We start from the raw sequence: 22459 nt of genomic DNA, 5'->3' as shown, positions 1-22459 counted from the left end.
GTTTGGTACATCTTCACCTACTGTCATACTTCCATCCCTTTTTTGGCATTGCAGTAGTAGTTGTAGCCAGCCATGAATATACTAATACAAGAAATGAGGGGTTTGTTTACCTTCTACAGTAATTATATGAGCCTAGGTAGATTACCACCTCACTCTTACACCAGCAAGGCGAGAAAAATTTCAACTAGGAGTGACAAGGATGGTCTGTTGAGTCATCATTTACGTAAGCAAGCAATATATTTGTAGTTAGTAGTTTAGTAAGGCACTGAGCTCTTCTACTCTATCCGTTTGTTTAAAGTTGAATGACATCGTAGTATGTAGCACAGACAATGGATCCTTGCTTGAAAACGCTGTCATTTCTTTTATGCATACCAATGTATATATCTTATCTAAAATCTGTTGCTGTACATATATACATTATTTTAATATATCTGTTATTTGTAATAATTTGGGACAAATGGTGCTACTTTTACTTTAAGTATTCATTGGTTTTCTGCTGACCTATTTGCGTAAGCTTGTTATCAGTAGTACTATTAAACCTATATTATAAGCTACTCGTGTCTGGTGGAGGGTGCTCAAACAAACAGCTGCCCTATAGAAACTGTAACTCTTTGTTTCTTCCCAGTCTTTCTTAACCACCATTTTAAGAACACCCGTTGGCTAGGTAGAGACAACTCCAGTCTGTGTTAATGTAGTCTCTTCTGGTTGTCATAAAATCAGTTTGTATGATATTACTTACAACAGACTGTTCATATTCACTCATCTAGTTTTGGACTAATCCAGTCGCTGATCTATCAGCCAATGAGTCTCATAAATGCTGCTGCTCGTTTCACTTAGGCAGCGCATTGCTCACGACTGATCTCTTTCCATCTTTCAACTTTATACCAGTTGATATAATAAACAGTGATAGCTGCCAGTTTTACTCAACTACGAAGTGACTTTTAGGATGAGAACATCACGAGTCACTTTAGGCAAAACCACTTTACTGCCTCAAAATCTGTCTTGACAAGCGGTGCAATAGTTTAAACGATCCATTGTTGCTGTTTATGCAATTTTAAATGCTATGGCCGTCTCCATAAAGGTAGACAACTCCATGAGGTGATGAGCAGTTGTATTTTTCAGCACCAAGCATAGCATTAAAATATAAGCAGGGGCTTGTAGTTATGAACACATGCATTTGCACATGCTACATGGACATGCTCACATGCACATGCTCATATCCCTACCCATGCTTAAATGCACATGCTCCCAGTCATATGTTCATACGCACATGCTCAGAGTCACATGCTCAGAGTCACATGCTCACAAGCACACAGTCGTATGTTCAAATGCACATGCTTAGAGTCACATGCTCACATGCACATGCCCACAGTCATATGCTCATATGCGTATGCTCACAGTCATATGCTCATACACACTTGCTCATAGTCATATGCTCACAGTCATATGCTCACATGAACACATACGGTAACTCAGGAACTAGGTGACTAAGAACACTATGGCAAGAGCGAGTCGTGGACCATGCCTCATGAGTGCGCTGCTCTCTTTATGGTGCCCATAAATGTTAGCTGAAAAAGAGGTCATCAATGCTGCCAGCAGATCATGATACTCACTTTTGAGTCGGTTTGGTGTATTTGTTGAACACAAGTCAGCGAATATCACAGTCACTTTTGTTTTGAGCCAATTAGAGAATAAAAAGGCAGAGGTTGCATGTTTGTATGTACATAACAATTTATTTAGCGTTCTCATGTTTTTCTTGGGCACAGGCAGTGTTTGACTACCTTGCCAACTCATCACTGATGGTTTTGGGATTTGACAATGTGTCTCAGGCTGAGTCTTTCTACAGAGCTCAGAATGGAAGTGAAATATTTGCTGGTGTGCATTTTACGAGTCTCTACAATGATTATACCATACGCACTCGGTTTGTGGAAAGTGCCAAACCAACAGAGACTCTAAACAGCATAGGTAAGGACCATCTGAGTAGGTTAACAGCGGCACGTGTTCTGCGGATTGTTGCTTACTTCATTGCACTTTCCTATACGTATGAGCTAATCTCTATTCGCTATGGTTTCCAGAGTTTTATAATGTTGCCCTTCGAGTTATGTTGAAGCATGATCACATTTTGTTTTTACTGTCATTGTTTTGCTTCCAATTTATGTTTAATTTATTCTTCCTTGGTTATCTTTGGTCAAATCTGTTCTCGTATAACTTATATATTTGTATACTTATATACTTTTATATTTATATACTTGTATCCTTATATACTTTTATATACTTATGCGGTCGTTCAAAAAGAAAACATGGTTTGCTTGTAGAAGATTGTAGGCCTGATTCGCCGGTGTGTCCTTCAAAACTCTACATTCAAAATGGCTTCCTCGCTCTTCAATGGGCACTTGACTCCGCTTTTCTTGAGGTATCCTATTATATAGCATTATATGTTGGTTGTACACACTCCTAGGCTATTTATTTGTTGCCAAACTATTTTATTTATTTCACTCTAGATATTCACAAGCGTTGAACTTACATAATATCTTATTTTAAATTAAAACTAACAAAATACTTAGTATGACAAACATATACAGTTTTAATGAATTCATGAGGCCTGTGAGACTCATTTGAAAATATAAATTAAAGTAGTGATATTGAAAATGGGAAATTAAAAAGCAAAGTGCAAAGTAATTGAAAAGCTTGCTAAATTTGTAGTAATAAATCGTTTCTAAGTGCTTTGCCTTATGATGACAATGATACATTGTTTCACTTCTGATATGCTATATCTTTACTGCATAGATGTGATAAGCTCTTTCTAAAAGTTGTATAATGTACTTTTTCGTTTATTGTCAGTGTTTACGCTTTATATATAAATACACGTATTTATTCATAAAAGTAAATGCTGATAACCACATTCATCTAAGCACATTTGGGTTGAGTAGAGCAGTATTTGTATAGGAGGATCTGGCACTGATAGGCTACAAAGCTTCCCTATTGAAAAAGTTTGCTGATGCTTAGGAATTGGACTTAGTCTTTTGTCACCACTGCCGTTTCTTGTCGATAGTATTTTATGGATACATTGTTAGCTCTTGTATCTGTGTTGCGTTTAAGTCCTATCGCTCTCTGTATGACTGTTCCTATGAAACAATCTCTCAAAGAGTATCTCTCGAGTACAATTTCGGCTGAGCATGCGGAAGCTGTGCGTGTTTTAAAGAGCCATGTTGCACAGATAATGGCTCTGTGATCTTTTCTGGACATGTTCGAGTCCTGTGGCAAGAGAACCTCGATGACTGGAGACGTGTCCAATTGCAGAAAGCAATTTAAGGTTGGATGTCATTCCGATCACCACCAGCTGCCTTTTTTGGAAATTGAACCTCGATCTGTTGGTTGAAGGTCATGACCTAGTCTCATCACCTAGTGGCATGACCTAGGCTACTCACATGACCTAGTCGTCTAGATTTCTGCGATCGCCTGGCAGCATCGGTGCTGGTATCATCATCGGCGTTACAATAAAGCGTTACAATAAGGTTACATATTTTGTGCTTTGATGACATACACAACAACAGAGATTACGATACGATAAAATAATAATAACGATACAATAAAGAGTTTGTGAATTTTTCAGAAAAGAAACTTGTCGATCCCTCATCTGCTCCTGAAACAAATGCCCAAATCATCCTTTATACCAGACTCCAGCTTCCTTCGACAGTTTGCTCCTGTCTATTACGTCTACACTTACTCCTTCTTTGTTCAGTTCTTAGTCGTCGCTCTCGTCCACGAGAAGCAAAGTCGCCTCAAGGAAACGTTAAAGATAATGGGTATGAAGGATGCGGCCTTCTGGTAAGTTTGGGATTGAACACTTTTTATCTCTCTCTCTTTTTCCTTTTTTTTCTTTTCATCGCTCAGTTGGAGGCAAAAACTTTTTGTAGCTAAAGCTTGCAGCAGTAATATCTCAGGCACCTTCACTTCTAGCCTATTTGCCTATGTACATGTATGTATAATAAAACTGTCAATTTATAACCGCAACACTTCATATACTATAAATAATGTTCCTGTTCAGTCTAACACTGACTTCATATAACATAAGTAATGTTCATCTTTAGTCTAACACTGACTTTATATACCATAAATAATGTTCATGTTCAGTCTAACACTGACTTCATATACCATAAATGATGTTCATGTTCAGTCTAACACTGACTTTATATACCATAAATAATGTTCATGTTCAGTCTAACACTGACTTCATATACTATAAATAATGTTCATGTTCAGTCTAACACTGACCTTATATACCATAAATAATGTTCACGTTCAGTCTAACAATGACTTCATATACTATAAATAATGTTCATGTTCAGTCTAACACTGATTTCATATACTAAAAATAATGTTCATGTTCAGTCTAGGCACAAAGACTGGCAGAGAGTTAAAGCTAGTGATAAAATGAGTCAGAATAACAAGGATTCAACAATGTAATTGAGATAGTGTCTCTCTTAGGCTCTCATGTTGTGCCATTCTCTTTTTCAAGCTTCTAAGAGAATTCTGACTGACAAATAGTGGTTCTTAGGTGTGTACAAGTGAAAGGAAGTCTAATACAACATTACCAGTTGGTATCGATTACTTTATGTATGGTTGTGACCTGGCTGTCTGTGAATTAGATCATCAATAATTAGCAGCATATAAACCTGTACTTTTAAGTGTTATCTGTTGTTTGAACTCCACCAGTGTAATCCAGCATATCCTGACATACCAAAAGCTTTTGATTTTCACTCAGATTACTCTTCAGACAGTCTCAGATCAATATAAATCAGGCACTAATTTCTCTTTGCAATTGATAGCATAAATCAAGGCTATTTATCCCTGAGGTTGTACGATTGGTACAATTGTTACAGTCTTGTAGTACCACTGGCATCATATTAGAGATATTGTGCAGTTTAAGTGTCTACCTGTTTGGTAGAAATTTATTATTTTTAAAACACTCTGGTTGTTACTAATACTATCAACTATTAGACTTAACCATTCATAAAACCCATTAGAAAAATATATAGACGACATAACTAGAATCAGTTTACGCATTCGAAAAGTACTTATTCAGATTTGTATAACACAACTAGATGGTTCGCCAAGTTCAAAATATGCAAATCATTCCATACCAGCCAACTTCACATTTTTTTACATTCTTATTCTATGAGTTAAAAAAGTATGTTAACTTAGCTAACTGCATGCCAATGTTTTCTATTTTGGTCTAGGTTGTCTTGGGCTGCGCTTTACTCCATGATTATAGTAACTGTTAGTACCATAGCTGTTGGCCTTGCAGCTCTGACGACCTTCTTTCGACCTCCCAGCAACATGTTTATCTTCTTTATCATGCTCAGTTTTTACGGCTTCTCTATAATCAACATAGCCTTTCTTCTCACTCCATTTCTGAACAGCGTACAGGTACGTATCACCTATTCCCTTATATGGCTTCTCAAAATAGTCTGCTAATATCAATTTTTTCAAATCTGATACCAGTAACAAGCGGCGTTCATGTTTTGAAATCGATAGAAATGTTTGTGGATTAAATTGGATAGAAACACGAAGTATAAGAAAATCCTATCATAACCTCTCATTCTGTTCTTTTAGGTTGCTGGTCCGGTGGCTGTGTTGGCAACGTCTGCTATCAGCACTTTATTTGTAATCGTCAGTCAAACCACGCAGTATGATGCAAATGGTACACCTTCATCTATTCTACCGCTACCGGTACAGCTGTTGCTGTGTCTGCTCTCTCCCACAGCTCTCAGCATAGCCATTGAAAGGGTATACAGTGAGCTTTAAAGACTCCTTTCTTTTGTGCTTATAATATGATTTTTGGGTTTTGCTGTAAGATGCACAGTTACTGTACATATGCTGCACAGTTACTCTACGTATGCTGCACAGTAACTGCACATAGGCTGCACAGTAACTGTACATAGGCTGCATAGTAACTGTACATAGACTGCACAGTTTTCAAACTTGCTCTTCGACTCTGTAAGAGTCAACTTGTTCTTGCTGAGGCTTTTGTTTCCTGTTTGAACAAGAAGATTTATCATTTGAGAGACACTCTTGCACCCACCCTTTCTCTTGCTTGTAGGCTATTTACTTAGACGTTGCCCAAATAGGACTCACCTGGAGCTCTATTTATCTCGGAGACTTCCCACTCATCATCCCTATTTTCATGTTGGCCTTTGACTCTGTTCTATATTTCTTGCTTGCCATCTGGCTAGACAGAGTTGTGCCAGGTGAGTTTTAGGGCTCTCCTCAATACTAAATGGATTGTCTAGTGGCTTGTTTGTTAATGCATGATATAATGTTCAAAACAGCTTTTGTTATGAAAATAACAAATGAAACATTGGGAGTTGTTTGCCTTTGTCTGGTAAAGTTTAGTGGGTGGCTGCATATAATAATTTGAAGTTCATTGTTCACTGTAAGGTAAAATACATGTCAATAGATATGAGACATTTTGCTAGGTACAAACTGCATAATTTGATATGCTCCATGTAGCTAGATCGAGCATGGGCAACGTGCGGCCTTCAGGCCTCTGCGGCCTTTTTGCTGCTTCAATGGGGTCTTTTTGTTGCTGGCTAAAGAGAAAAAAGTTAAATATATTTTTTTAATTTGAATAATGCAAAAATTGATTGTCAGTCTGGCATCATAAAGAAGTTGCTTCCCTTATTGACGGAATAATGCAGCACCAATGGGTTAATACTGCTTGACCTGCATAAAAATGAAACCCCTTTTTTGCATGGGGAATGCCCTCCAACAGTTTTTTTCCATAACAAAATATTTAGCAACTCTATGGGAGTGAGTTTTTAGGTACAGCAATGACAAGTGCAGCAAAGAAATAAAAGCGTTTAGTAGGTGAAGAGAACTGTAAATTCAACAGAGTGAACTGATGATTTTCTTATGATGGAACTGACAAACAGGAAGAGAATGTCATGTTGAGAGTGTTTGAACATCATAAAGACCATGAAAAAAATTCAACGCTAAGCATAGAACAGTATATGGACAGATGTCTAATGATGCTAAAAAGGCAAGAATTGTGACACTGCTCAGCAACAGAAGAACGCAGCAGAGTATGATGAGGACTCGTACTGAGAGCAGACATAAGGTTACTTTAGCAAGCATGAAGACAGTTTTCAGAATCAGCAGGTGCGGAAAGCCATCTATGGATGGGAAATTAATCAAACAGTGTATTGAAGATGCAGTTGATATTATATGCTCTGATGAAAAAAACCAAGAAAACGTTCAAAGGTGTACCTCTCTTCTGTCGTACAGTAGCTCATTGAACTGAAGTTTAGAGTCGAGATGTGCGGTGACAGCTACAAAATTAATTATTGCAAGGTTTTACAGCATATTCCATTGCACTTGATGAAACGACAGATGCAACAGATACAGCTTAGTTAGCTGTGTTTCTTCATGAAGTAGACAAACAGCTCATTATTACTGCATATTTGCATACTTTGTGCAACATGCATGATCGTACAACAGGAAAGGATATGTTGGCTGGAATACGAAAAGTGGTATAGCAGAAAAATCTTGATCTCAGCAAATCACGTTCCATAGCAACAGATGGAGCCCCTGCTATGATTGGCCATGTCAATGGTTTTGACAATTTGTTAATGGAGGAGCTCAAGAAAGATGGGATTAATCCACTCCTCTCACAGTTCCACTGCATTCTACAGCAAAACCTGGCTGCCAAGCAATGAAACTTAAAGTTTTATCAAAGATGTTGTCATCTATCTGCGACAGAAAGAGTTGAGACATCGTCAATTTCTTCAGTTTCTCAATGATATTGAATCAGAATTTAAAGATGTTCCATACTTTGCTCAAGTACGCTGGATATCAAAGAGAAAGATGTTACTCTGAGCCTTTAACCTGCAAACTGAGATAATAGAATTCCATAAATTGCAAGAGAAACAGCTGCGCGAGTTATATGTTGTTCAATTTTTGGATGACTTTTGCTTTTTTGTGTATATTATGTTGCAACTTAACGAACTCAACACTAAACTGCAAGGTGAAAATTAGCTGATTAGTGACATGTATCATGCTGTTGGGGGTTTTCACGTTCGACTTGAAATGTGGGAATCGTAGTTGAGAGAGGACAACGTTAATGTTCAAAGCTTTCCAACGCTTTTTGATCGGCCAAATGAACCACAGCTAGAAAAGCATGCTGATGTTATGTGTGATCTAAAGCAAGAATTTGAAGCCAGATTTCATGACTTCAAGAATATAAAAAGATATCTCTGTCTGTTCTCAGCGTGCTAATAGTAGAAGACATTCCATCTCATCTTCAACTAAAAGTGATTGATCTTAGAAATGATCTCATCTACTCACCACTGATTAACCTTGGCCTAGATCTCACCCACCCCTATCGTATGCTTCCCTGTTTGAAATACTCACAACTGAAGGTCTTTGCGGCACGAATCATGACCATGTTTGGAAGCATTTGCAATATATCAAAAATAAATACAGAACAAGGCTCACAGATGAGCACATCAACGACATGCTCTACTCCTTTGCTACAGACATTACGCCATGGTACATTCAAGTAATGGATGACATTCAATGCCAAGCGTCGTGAGGCGTGTGTAAATATAAACTGCTGTTATCATGCTAGCATTATTTTTGTTTTCAATGTATAGTAATTTATTTTTAATTGCATTCAAGGAAAATTAAAGGTGAATAATACAGTCATTGCAATAACTGGACGAAGTTGAGTTTGTTCCAATTTTCATGAATTTCAAAGATTTTATAATGTTGAAGCAATATCTGAAAATTCATGCTGAGCATTGACATTTTGGGAACCCGTGATTTAGGGGGTATACATTCTTTTGCCTGCACTGGTCATTAAAAGTTTTCGTGCTCAAAAAGGTTGCCTACCCATGAGCTAGATGCAACATGTGTCGTTAGGCACACTACATGCTGTTCGGTACAATACGTGTCATTAGCTACAATGACATGTATTGTATGATACGCGTGTATATCACATGATACACATGTATATCACATGATACACATGTATATCACATGATAGACGTGTCAATAATATAGTATTCTTTACTATAATATAGGGATGAATTAATGAATATGAATATTAATATTAATATATATTAATGTAATATATATAATATAATAATTAATGAATATATAATATTAATATTAATGAATATTAACTAAACTAGTCACATGTAAAGAACCACTACAACCAAACTAATTATGCATAAAATGAATAAAGATAATAGATTTGAAGCAGTTATTTAGTATCTGCAGGTTTATAATTACAACCCCTTATTTAGCATCTTTACATATAACCCCTATCTATAACCCCTGTTTAGCACCTTTACATATAACCCCTATATATACCCCTGTTTAGCACCTTTAGATATAACCCCTATATATAACCCCTGTCTATAACCCCTACCTATAACCACTGTCTGTAACTCCTGTCTATAACCCTTGTCTATAACCCTTGTCTATAGCCCCTGTCTAAAACCCCTGTTGTTAACTCCTATCTATAACCTCTGTCTATAATGCCTGTCTATAACTCCTGTCGGCAATGTCTGTCTATAACTCCGGTTTATAACCCTTGACTGTAATCCTTGTCTATAATCCCTGTCTATAATCCCTGTCTATAATCACTGTCTATAATCCCTGTCTATAATGCCTGTCTATAACTCCTGCCTGTAACTCCTGTCTATAAACCCTTTCCTTTACTTGCCTGATTGTAGGCGAGTATGGCAACTCGCAGCCATTGTGCTATTGTTTTCAACCGAGATACTGGCTCAGCAGCTCTCGCTATGGAGAGGGAGCGGCGCGTCTCATAGCTGAAGAAGTTGTTCGCACAGAGTTCAAAGAGAGTGCAAACACATGCCCTCACGTTGAGCCGGTTCCTGAAGAAATGAAGCATCTAAATAAAATGCAGTTGTTTGACATAAAAAAGACCTATATAGTAGCGTCTAAGCCAGTTGAGGCAATCAAAGGTACGTCAGTGGCTTGGACAATAACAAAACACATTCTAACCATGCAGTGAACCAATATATGATGTTTGTGTATGATGTTTATAATCTTGCTTATATTGACTAGAGTTTGAGAATCAAATTTTGTACTGCCACTCTAAACCAGCAGCAGAACATCCAGAAGAAATTCTGCAATAACCGACACATTAAATGACAAAGTCGTTTCTTGAGTCTAAAGTCGCTGTCCAAAATTCTCAAGCTACACCTGCAGCTTGACAATTCTCAAGTATACCTGCTGTCATAACAAAATGTCTATTGGTATAGTGTAGCATGACCAGTGACAAGTGTCAAGTGTCAGTATTAACTCAGTGTCAAGTGTCAGCATCAAGTGTCAAGTGTCTGTATCAAGTGTCTGTGTCAAGTGTCCATATCAAGTGTCAGTGTCAAGTGCCAGTTCAAGGGCCTGTGTCAACTGTTGTGATGGATTGTTGTTTTTTAGGAATAAGTCTAGAGATATATGAGAATGAGATAACTTGTCTCCTCGGTCACAATGGAGCCGGGAAGACGAGCCTTATGAATATATTAACAGGCCTTACATTGCCAACATCAGGGACAGCTCTCATATACGGACTCGTGAGTAGGCTTTTATTAAATGAAATGTTTCCAGTAGTAAAGACGAATAATAATAAAAAAAATTGAAGCATTTTTATGACTTATAAAAATATGAAAATGACCTAAAGTTGCTTTAAAAAAATTATACGGTAAAAAAATTATAATAGCAAAGATTTGCTAGTCTTAGTTAATTTTAAAAATACATTTTGCGCATTTAGAATTAGCTTAATTTTTAATCAGCACGCTGCTACGTCAGATTGAGTACTTTCAGCATTTATTGAAAACAGGCTGATCACGGTAAAGTTTGTCGGAGATGATGACAGTTTATTGTAGCCTTTGCTAATCCGATTAAGTTTAATAGTGATATTAAGTTTAATAGAGGTATCAAGTCTAATAAAAATAATAGCCTTGTTGCTACATGAGGTTTTTCATTCCTCAAATAATTCAAGAATAATGAAAAACAATTGAAAACGTCAACCTAAGTTTTCATATTCTAGTAAATAATAAATATATAATTTTCTCAAGTCTAGAAATCAAGTTAACAGATCTGTTGTTTAAAATCACCAGGATATTAGAGACCCGTTTGACATGAAAGAGATTCGGAAAATCACTGGCCTCTGTCCACAATATGATGTCCTTGTAGACAACATGACATGCAAAGAGCACTTGCAACTATATGCCTCTATAAAGGGTATTCAGCAAGCTGATATCGAACAAGAGGTGAGTCTTCTTCCTAATACCTTAAAATCTTTGAAAAATATAATAAAACTCAAGCTGAGCTTGTGCATTGAAAAGGTTAAGAAACCCTCTGTCAGCCATGGCACAAGAGTTCTTTTAACAGCATACTCTTAAAGTGATCTCATTAAATACACTGTCTGAATGTATACTCTATATGATTTGCACGTTCTAGCCAAATATCTAAAAAAACTTATGGTTATATCGGGCGTTTGAAGAAAGGTGGCTACGCACATGTTCTAGGCTAAAGCCATAAGTAATAATCGCCATAACTGTATGATAGGTAAACCAAATTATCAAAGAAGTAGATCTGACAGACAAAGCAGAAACATGCACAAAGAATCTAAGTGGAGGACAAAAAAGAAAGCTTTCAGTGGGCATCGCTTTTCTTGGTAATCCTAAGGTAAATGAACTAGGTATATGTCATACTCTGCATGAATGATGTGGTTTCTGTCTTTCTGTACACAAGGATTACGACATTGAAACGAAGTAAGCGAGATATTAAGGTGCAGGTCACCTTTTATTTAAGATAATCTTCTTGGATGAGCCATCAGCTGGCATGGATCCCAAGTCTCGGAGACACCTCTGGACTCTTTTGAAGAACAAAAAACATGGTAGAATTATACTTCTCACAACACACTTCATGGATGAAGCAGACATACTGGCAGATAGAAAGGCTATTGTTTCTAAAGGCAGACTGCGGTGCTGTGGTTCATCTATCTACCTAAAAACTAAGTTTGGTATAGGCTACAACCTCAAGTGAGTGAACTGAGTTAGTAACTAACCTCTGACCATTGGCACTAGTGCCAACACATAAATACAATGGGACATCGTTGTTAATATTATTGTTGTATTTATGTATAGTCCAACTTTTACATAGGAAGCAAATTGTTGTGAGACTTTCTTTGTATACTAAAGCTGTTGTATATTGGAGCAATATACTTAAGTTAATTTTTTCCACAGCCGAAAACTTGTAACAGTAACTAAACAAAACATTAAAGTAAACGCATTATATAAAAAATATGTGAAAAATTAAATTAATAAAATAAGAAATAATAAAAAAATAATTTTATTGTTGCGTTACTATACAGACATGTAAAGAGAAGATTATACTAAAGGTGGTTATAAATATTAGTAGCAACCTTATGGAGCTTAAACTAGGTTAGGTCTACCATTACTTTTAGGTCTAGGTCTCTGTTACCTTTTCCATTTCATCAATTTATTCTCTATAATGCCCAAAACTCTTACTCTTCAAAAAAATTTAGATGCTGTATGCTGGAAATCATTTCAGGTGTAGAGCAAAACTATTTTAAAATTATATATAGAGGCAATGATAAGTAGAGGTTTGATCGTATTTGAGGGCACCTGTCATTGAGTAATAAGTCTGTGATAACAAGCTATATTTTAGCCTCACCGCCCACCCTGACAACTACAAGAGTGTAGACGTCGAGTATCTCGTCTCACAGACTGTACCTGGAGCTATGCTCGCTCACTCACACGGCATGGAGGTGTGTTTCAGTCTCCCCCTCTCACAATCTGATAAATTTGCTGGTAGGTGTCACAGCTATTTCTCTGCGGAGTCAGAAAAAAACTTATTACCTATCTAATTGTTAGGATAGGGTTTGTAGTTAGGAGTCATGGTTGACAGTTTGTATGTTATTAATTTAGTATCATGTTACTGTGGAGGTACATGTATGTGCCAATCAATGCTTTGAGTCAGCTGATCAATTTGTCTCTAATAAAACAGACATTCAAATCCTAGACTGTCTCCTAGTGGCTCACTAGCGATCTATTTCGATCAGTACTGGCAATACCTGATGCATCACCTTTACTTTGTTCAAAATCTTTCTACATTGAGCCATATCTATGGTAAAGGATGATATTATCTCTGCTGGTTTCAGACTTGTTGCATAGTTCAGCAGAAAATATCGTAGTTATAATTACTGCTGACATCTTGGAAGCGCACAATCATTAATGAGTAAATACTAAATGCAAACTTTCTATGGCAATTTTGTTTTAGAGCTGTTCAGGAAGCTTGAAGAACCTGGTTTTCTTGGTGCGAATCGAGCAGATTTGCTCGGCATCATGGGATATGGAATATCAATGACAACACTAGAAGAGGTGTTTTTACGTTTAGCCGAAATTGCTGAGAGTGGTAAGAAATTACAAAGATTAATACAATACATACGGTTAGATGTTACATAGATGTATGCAATACCCGCTACACACTGTATAGTATTAGTTTTTACATAGATGTATACAATACATGCTACATACTGTATAATATTAATTGTTACATAGATGTATACAATACATGCTACACACTGTATAATATTAATTGTTACATAGATGTATAAATACATGCTACACACTGTGTAGTATTAGTTGTTGGCTAAACAATGTGTGAATTATGTTGTCTGCTGCCTTATGGGTATACAGTATAGTGCATAATGTACTATATAGCGTATAATGTATATTGTATAATGCATACTGTATAGTGCATGCTGTATAGTGCATAATGCACACTGAATAGTTGTAATGCATATTGTATAGTGCATAGTGTGTACTGTATAGTGTCTAATGCATACTGTATAGTTATAATGCATGCTGTGCAGTGCATACAATATGGGTTGTTTATTGCATGCTGCACACTTGCTCAAAGAAATAGAATAAAAGAAATAAAGAAAAAGAATAAAAGCCTCACAAAACTCTTGCACATTCATTTCTTTACTATCAGCACATTTAAAAATTAATTTTAACCACGTGATATCACATAAAATGAGGGTTCCTATCTCGGCCTTTACTAGGTAAACCAAAGTTTTCCTAAAAGCCTCTACATATAACTTTACAAGTGATTGAACATTTTTGTCATTAAGACGGCTTTGTGTAAACCTTGCCTTCTTTTTAACATCTGAAATAGATTTGTGGGTAATATCTACATGTATGTGTGGTAGATGAGGATGCTTTCTGCTTTCTTAAGTATCAGGGGGTATATAATTGAGGTATTTGTGAGTTATTTGGATTGGAATTAAATACCCGTCGTAGGAGAATAGGAGAATTATGATAGCTTTTGCCTTGGTTAGGGTACAACAACGGTGCATGATAACAGAGATGGTTGGGTTGGTTGACAGCGGATAGTAATTCCTATCTAGTTCACACGACGATAAATTTATAACATAATCAATGACAAAATAAAAGATATGTTGTGACTGGCCATTCACATCTCATCAAAGTTTCTCTGGTTGTTTTATTTGATTAATTGATGCAGCCGATGATAAAATAAGCTACCGGTATCAAAATAAGCTAAGGTATATGCTGCACTAGCCCGGGGACCATTACATTTTCTCAAACAATCAATCAATAGAATAGATCTAACTAGCTTCATCCAATAGGGAGGCGACAAAACCTATAACTATCCAACCACATCTATCCTCTTCTTTAATGATTTTGCAAAACCCATCATTGCTTGATCACCATAAAACACTAACAGATCCATGGTTTTGGCACAAACCAAATTCGTTACAAGGTCTTTCTCTAGATTTTGTATGCTGTTTGTCTTTGTGTGAACCGGACATAAAAGTCATTGCCTGAAATCTTCACAACTATTTCAATGTTTTCAGGCTATGATAACTGAGTGCTAGCCTTGTAACAAACGTATTCAGTATCTGCTACAAATGTCTAATTTGAGTGGTTCACAGGTCATCAATAGAGTAATCGGTATTAGAGTGTCAGTAACATACTGATGAAAACAGCGTGTAGAGGATAACTCCAGGTTTTGATTTTATTTCATTGTCATTTTATTTCACCGAACAATTACATCAAAAATAAATCATGTCATGTTGGTAATGAAATAAATAAAAATTATAACATTAGAATTCAATAGTATTTAAAAAACTAATTCTATTGATATATATCTGAAATAGAAAATTGTGGGTAATATCTATGTGTGGTAGATGAGGATTCTTTCTGCATTCATAAGTGTCAGGGGTATATAATTGAGGTATCTGTGAGGTATTTAGATCAGAACTAAATACCCGCCGTCGGCGCAATAGGAGAATTATAATAACTTTTGCCTAATTGTTTGAACACTAATATCGACTAGTTTAGCAATGCAGAAGAAGAGTTGAGGTCAGAAAACATTGTGAAAGGTAATGGACAAATAGAAGATGTTCATTCCAATGAAAGCAACAATCAGAATGCAACTAACAGAGCAAACGATGCAAATATTTTTGCTTTAAAACGTTAGTTTTTGCTTTTACATTTAATATAGGCATCATAAATATTTATTTGTAGCATTTGATAGATTATCATTATATAACTTATAAATTTGCAGATTTATAGCATATTATTTGATAGCATCATTGAGGTAATCTGATTTTGCAATTTATCAATGCTTGTAATTCCCCTTTAATTGCACATAAAAAGCCAGTTTTGGCTGCAAACTTTAGCAAACATATCAATGAGTGCAATGAGCTTCTATGCAACACTGGTAAATGTAGGTATTAAATAAAAATATGTTTTAAAATTTAGAATGAAATAAAAATTGAAAGCTTCAACAAATTGCAAAGCAGGACACAGGCTATCATCGCAGGTGTTAATTGCAAACAATATATATCCACTGGTAAAGGTGGGTTTCTCATTTTCTCAATACATATTTATTAAGAGATTTTTGACAAGTTGGAGGTAAGTTAGCGGATTTATTGCATCTAAAAAGTTTAATATCGCTCCACCAGAGAGGGCAAAATAGGGGCAGCATTCACTTCGCTCGTAAAACGCCTAAACTCATCTTCCCAAAAATCTGACGAGCCGTTTGAAAAATACACCGCCAGCCTCTATTTGAATGCCGCGTTCAATTGACCACCACTATAATAGAGGAAGGGTTGAAAAATAGAGCGACATGACATTCAATTAGAGGTTTTATGGTAAGCATGATACCAACTGAATTGAACCTGAGGAAAACTTTACAGGATAAATATATCATCTGCAACTCTATTTCGCGCATCGCAAATGACCAAGTGTATAAAATATAATGCCATAATAGTAACATTTGCCAATAGATAATAGAGTTACAATCATATAATAATTGGTTTCACAACTTCACCAGCAGGAAAGTGAATAAAACAGATGAAGAGGTGTGTAAAGTATTTCAGTTGATGACAGTCTCTGTCATAATTTGTGGTAACCTTGATATATGCATTATCTTTAGTTGCCACAAATAATTTATTAATAAATGTCTTTAGTGATAGTGGTAGGAGGAATTCATCAATACATTTGTACATCTGCCAATATGATGCTAGTAAAAGGTCCAAAAATACTTTTTATGTGATCAGTTGCTCTCTTTAAAGAATAAATCTACAACTTCAAATGTTGAACAGCAGTTTGTGCAAAGACAATTGTTTATTTGTGCTCATTAGATTTCTCACCCGCGAGAAACGCGGACACACGGATGTTTCTATTTAGGCTTGAGGTACCGGTAAGTTAAGTTTGCTGCCTCATCGAGTTATGAGCTAGGAATTGCTAATCCAAAGGAACTGAGCTGAGACAGGGTTAAAGGTGAACGTACACAAAATTTCAGTAGATTTGATCGGAAACTATCGATATTTATCTATCATTTGAGATTTCTTTTATGTTTGAGGTGATTTGATAGCCAGAATATTTTAAGGTTAAAATTGACAAAATTTGACCGTGGTTAAAATGCTCAGAAGAGTAATACTTGCAAAATGACATCACTAGTTGTAATAGTTGCGATAGCTGATATTGGCTAGTGCATTCGAATTGTAGCGTTACGTTTCTCTATTCTGTCTGTCTCATTGCAATTATAGACGTCATAATCGCGCTTCCGATAATCTGAGCGTTTCAACCGCAATCAAGTTTTATCAATTTTAATCTTGAAACATCCTGGCAATCAGATCACCTCAAACATCAAAAACAATCACAAATGATAGAAAAATACTGCTACTTTCTGTTAACATTTACTAAAATTCTGTGCAAGTTTATCTTTAAAGTCCTAATAGAGTTTATGTCTTTCTGGCTGATTTTAAACCTATTGCAAAGTAGTTGAAATCGTTCAATCATATTTGTTCTTCAACAAGCAAGTGCTTTGATCAAAATAGGGCTCAGTTTCATGACTCCTTTTACTACCTTTTTAAGGAAACCCTCTCAAACAAGTAGTCGTTTCTTCTCAGCCTAATTCATCCACTAGTTTCACTGGTAAATCTAATCTGAAGTTAAAAAGGCTATTTGTTTCGGAGTCAATGATGACAACCAATTTTATCGTGTTTTACGAATATCTGTTTCTGTTCAAGTATCAGCTTAGTCAACCTTGTATCTTTATTTATAAGTAGATTTTTTATTGCACTTGTACTTTTATCGCTGATAGTAGCAATAGAACAAGCTATGTTGATAATAATTATATCATTATAAGTAATAAGTGGTCGTTCAAATCTATAAATATAAACGTCGAAGTATGTCATTTGGTATGTCCAGCTATAGCTATTAAAATCGGAATGGAAGATCCACTTCGTGCTGAATTTCATCTCCGAACCTCCAATCACCAAGACATAATCTAACCAATTAAGCTATGCCAAATGCAATAGCTTTATCAGGCTATATGAGTCGTTATCTCGGTTAAATGGCGCTTTACGTTACGCAATGTCACTAAAGCTTGCCCTCACGGCTCTTATTAGTAAGTTTGGCAATACGAATAGTAATGACAATTGACAGGCAACTACATTACCTGCCACTGTTTATAAGCTGTTTTTATTACACGTGCAACACGTGGCATTCGGCTAGACAACTAATAAGCCACGCATTGAGAAGCTATAAATATCAGGACAGTGTGAAAAAATAGGTCCGAGTAGATAAATGATCATTGAACAAAATTTTTATTTTCTGGCTGTCATTTCCGATTAATCGATACTCTGCTTACATTTATCCACCAGTGCTAATGCCTTAAAGACTTGAGTTATCCAGAATTTTTAGCATAAAGTTTTTCACAACAACGTCAAGTGTCAGCAAATCAATAGCCTGGTACTAGAATGATAGAGTAAAGCTGACGTACATAGACACACGACGCTAGCTACATTGTAACTTAACATAGCGGCGAAATAAATGAAGCATGGCTTACTAACAGTCGCTTCAAGTGTAAAGAAGTCCACGTATTATTTCACTACATGTAAATTAATTTAACCAAATTTTTGCCTACCAATGAAAAGCTGTGGTACGACAACCTTCATTTAATTGTTTACCACTAGGCCAAAATGTATGGTTGTAACAGCCTCATATGTATAATTGGTGTACTAATGTGTCACTAACTTTTTTTTTATGGTAAATAATCATTTATTTAAGAGGTTGCTGAGGTGGGAGATCTGAAGGCCTTGGGTACCGTGAGTTCTCATGTCCTATCTACCCGAACATCAAAAATAGCTGTAAGACGATCGAAACAGATGCCCAATCTGGCAGACGCACTCAAGGACTACGACGCATCGCTCAAACCGACTGACCTTCATGCAAGTTATTACTCAGTGGAAAAATAATCATAGTTAATTACTGAACAGAGTTTGGTAGTAGCTCGCTAGTATTTCTCCTAGTGTCCAGTTCCTAATTTCAGTTTTAGTTTTTGGTTTCTTCTATTTCTCCTAGCACTTCATTAACATAGTTTAGCTACTAGGAAAGAGTAATATATTTATAGCTTTAAGTGCTGTTTGTAACTTAGCATTTCTAAACTGCTTTAAAGTCACTTTCATCTATTGGTACATTTAGAAATTTCTTGCACTGGCAAAGATTCGTCTTCTCATCTCGATACGTGACAAGATGGCTACCTTTTCACGACTCATCCTTCCCGTCATACTAATACTGATAGCTGGTATAGTGCTTGCGTCAGCCAATATAGAATACAATCCTCCACTCTCTATTATGGAATTCAGTTCTAGCAGTGTCTTTCAAGGCTTTGGAGGAGCATTTGCTTATGTTGGCCTATCAGCAGGTACATGACAAACTGAACAGATGTTTGATAATTGCATTAAAAGGAAGCTTTTCCTTCCAAAAACCATCCTTTTTTAAATAACTGACACTTTACTACTACAATTGTTTTTATTTGTTACTTCTTTGTTGAATGAAAATAAGTTTTTTTAATTTGTGGTAGGTTCTGACCTTGAAATGGTAGAGAACATGGAAAATCTAACTGGCATAGAAGGCAGGTACTTGAATGATACAGACTATATTAAGGGAGAGCAATCATACCTTTTTGGCTACAAGATCACTGTAAGTTCCTTTTTTTATTAAAATGTTTACATTCTGCATCTCTATTATGTAGATGTCTCTATTGTGTTGATGTCTCTATTATGTGGATGTCTCTATTATGTGGATGTCTCTATTATGTGGATCTCTCTATTATGTGGATGTCTCTATTATGTGGATGTCTTTATTATGTAAATATCTCTATTATGTGAATGTCTCTATTATGTGGATGTCTCTATTATGTCGATGTCTTTATTATGTGAGTGTCTCTATTATGTGGATGTCTCTATTATGTGGATGTCTCCATTATGTGGATGTCTCTGTTATGTGGATGTCTCTATTATGTGGATGTCTCTGTTATGTGGATGTCTCTATTATGTAGATGTCTCTATTATGTGAATGTCTCTATTATGTGGATCTCTCTATTAAGTGAATGTCTCTATTATGTGGATGTCTTTATTATGTGGATATCTCTATTATGTGGATGTTTTTACTATGTGGATATCTCTATTATGTGAATGTCTCTATTATGTGGATGTCTCTATTATGTGAATGTTTCTATTATGTGGATGTCTCTATTATGTGGATATCTCTATTACATGTATGTGAATGTCTCTATTATGTGAATGTCTCTATTATGTGTGTGTGTTTGGTGTGTGGTGTGTGGTGTGTGCGTGCGAACTTGTAAATGCATGCAATTGGGGACTCACACCAGAATTTAACAGGCAAATTGGGGACGTTCGGAAATTGGGGACGTCCCCAATCTTTTAAACCCTTTTTTCTTATAAAAAACTAAAAAATATATAGTTTAATCCAACTCCCGACAAAATCTGAGCACTGTCCCCAATTACCTGCATTTGTACGAGAACATCTGTGAGTGTGGGTGTGTGTAAAAATATGTAAGTCCCCATTAAGTTTGTTAAATTCTTACACACATTTGACCTGTTTCCATTTGCGAGTAGGCAAATATTTTCGGAGTTTTCTTCTCATAGAAACTTTTTACCTAACAATTGGGGACATTATATCTTATTGGGGAGCTAATTTCTACCTTGTAAAAACTCACAATATTTGCGAGTTGCTACAAGAACGAAATTACAAGAGATGAAAACTCACAATATTTGTGAGTGAAAAGTCACAATATTTGTGAGTTTTTTTTTAAATGTAGCTTCAGAAGCAAATTGAGCGTTTATACTATTTTTGAACTTATGTTTAGCTAAAGGCTATATTTGCTCTTCTGCATTACAAATGTATTTTGTAGTTTAGCATTTGCAGAGTTTTTTTTTACAATATAATGTATTTGGTCAGCAGTTATACATGCTCAGAAGACATTTGAAAGTGTGTCTCGTTTGCTTCCTTCAATAGTTCAGGCCTTTAATAATCCTTGAGAGCTCTTGTACTTTTTCAAATATTCTCACATATGCATCCTTCTTTACTTACTAGCTTTTATTTTTAGTATGGTTGTAGTTTGTACGCAATTAAAAAAAAATTGCGCTTTATTATTCAAAAGATTTGTTTGAATTCATTACGTACATTTCTTACATAAGTTATAGCTGCATAAAATCTCAGGTTAATTTCACATAGTCTTAAGCATAAGATCTCTGTACATGTACTTTATTGACTTCAAATCTTGATCCATTGTATGTCTTTGCAAGAACTTTACTACATCATCCTTCCTTGATATTTTTAGACTGAATAAAATATTAAAATAAAACATGTAGCCTCCAATGCTTTCTCTAACTCGTTTACATTTTTCCTATATCTATGAATAATAATGGTCAAAATTCTGATTTAAAATATATTTTAAAAGTTAACTTGAATGTCTGATAATTTTGGTTCAAAACATTTAAAACAAACATTATTAAACCAATTTCAAGTGTCTCTGCAAATTTGTAATCTGAGATCTGTATGTTGTTAGAATTCAATGAAATTTTCTGTTTTTTCTTTCTCAGACCAACGATCCATCATTGAACTTTTTTACTATGTAGTATTCTTTCATCAGCTCCACTAAAAAACTTTCGTTGCTGTTTGACAAGGTAGTATATCTTTAGAGAATGAAACAGCTAGATGGAAAATTCTGCCATACATTTATCGCTCCTCATTGAAAATACTTATAGTTGTTTTAAAAAATATATATATTTCATCAAGTTTATATTGAGTATGTTAACAATACCAATCTTTTATCTAAAGCTTGATTGTAATTTAACTCCTATGTCCCTAGGCTTGCTTTTCATGTATGGCTTGAAAACAATGGAATTATACAAGTTTCTAGTTTAATCAATTGCGGTTATCAATGTGTAAAACTAAGCAGCAGTGTCAACATTTAATGATTATATTTAATTCTTTTTGGCTTTTGGATTTTTGAAAAAGTGCTTGTCATCACCTCACCTGTTCTTTTTACTTTTGTTTATAATAGTTAACTCATGCTGACGCAATGTAAATATGTTGATAACTGGCATTGCTAGCAGTATAAAATGAGATACGGCAACAAAATTAATTCAGTAACGTAATTAAATTTGTTGTCTGTTTATGTCAATCGCTAATGGCCTAACGCTGAGTTATCCTTTGTACATCATACATGTGTATCATCATTAATAGTTCCTAAAAGTAAATTAAAAAAGTGTCATAATATGTATATTTATTACTCAACAAAGATTTCATAGGCAACTATAGAACTTTTGAACTGAGTTTGAAGTAGAAATGAAGTCATGCATAACTTTTAATAGCATAATTGTGAAAGTGTGCACATGAGATTGCACATGAAATTGTCTACCAAGCACATGGAATTGGCAAAAAATTAGGTATACAAAAAGGCAAAGTGTTTTTGCATACTCGCAAACAATAAAAATATTTTTTGGGGTGATAAATGGGTGTGAAATACTGACCGCAAATAATCGTCAACATGAATG

General features: G+C 35.5%; 1 protein-coding gene across 1 annotated transcript in view; it reads left to right on the top strand.

Moving 5' to 3' along the window:
• The window catches only part of LOC137390937 (cholesterol transporter ABCA5-like), a 57253-nt gene that overhangs the window by 1709 nt on the left and 33085 nt on the right, over positions 1-22459 (top strand). Inside the window, exons 3-18 of the mRNA XM_068077251.1 lie at positions 1767-1965; positions 2316-2413; positions 3614-3828; positions 5241-5430; positions 5617-5790; positions 6104-6251; positions 9741-9992; positions 10468-10601; positions 11148-11300; positions 11599-11718; positions 11845-12074; positions 12724-12866; positions 13336-13470; positions 18663-18823; positions 19077-19299; positions 19459-19577. Coding sequence (XP_067933352.1) covers positions 1767-1965; positions 2316-2413; positions 3614-3828; positions 5241-5430; positions 5617-5790; positions 6104-6251; positions 9741-9992; positions 10468-10601; positions 11148-11300; positions 11599-11718; positions 11845-12074; positions 12724-12866; positions 13336-13470; positions 18663-18823; positions 19077-19299; positions 19459-19577 — 2694 coding nt within the window. The remainder of the gene's footprint in view (positions 1-1766; positions 1966-2315; positions 2414-3613; positions 3829-5240; positions 5431-5616; positions 5791-6103; positions 6252-9740; positions 9993-10467; positions 10602-11147; positions 11301-11598; positions 11719-11844; positions 12075-12723; positions 12867-13335; positions 13471-18662; positions 18824-19076; positions 19300-19458; positions 19578-22459) is intronic.

Source organism: Watersipora subatra, chromosome 3, assembly GCF_963576615.1.
Source record: "Watersipora subatra chromosome 3, tzWatSuba1.1, whole genome shotgun sequence".
NCBI classification, from domain to species: Eukaryota; Metazoa; Bryozoa; class Gymnolaemata; order Cheilostomatida; family Watersiporidae; genus Watersipora; species Watersipora subatra.
The sequence above is the reverse complement of the archived record's forward strand: the minus strand, read 5'-3'. Positions and strand labels throughout refer to the sequence as shown.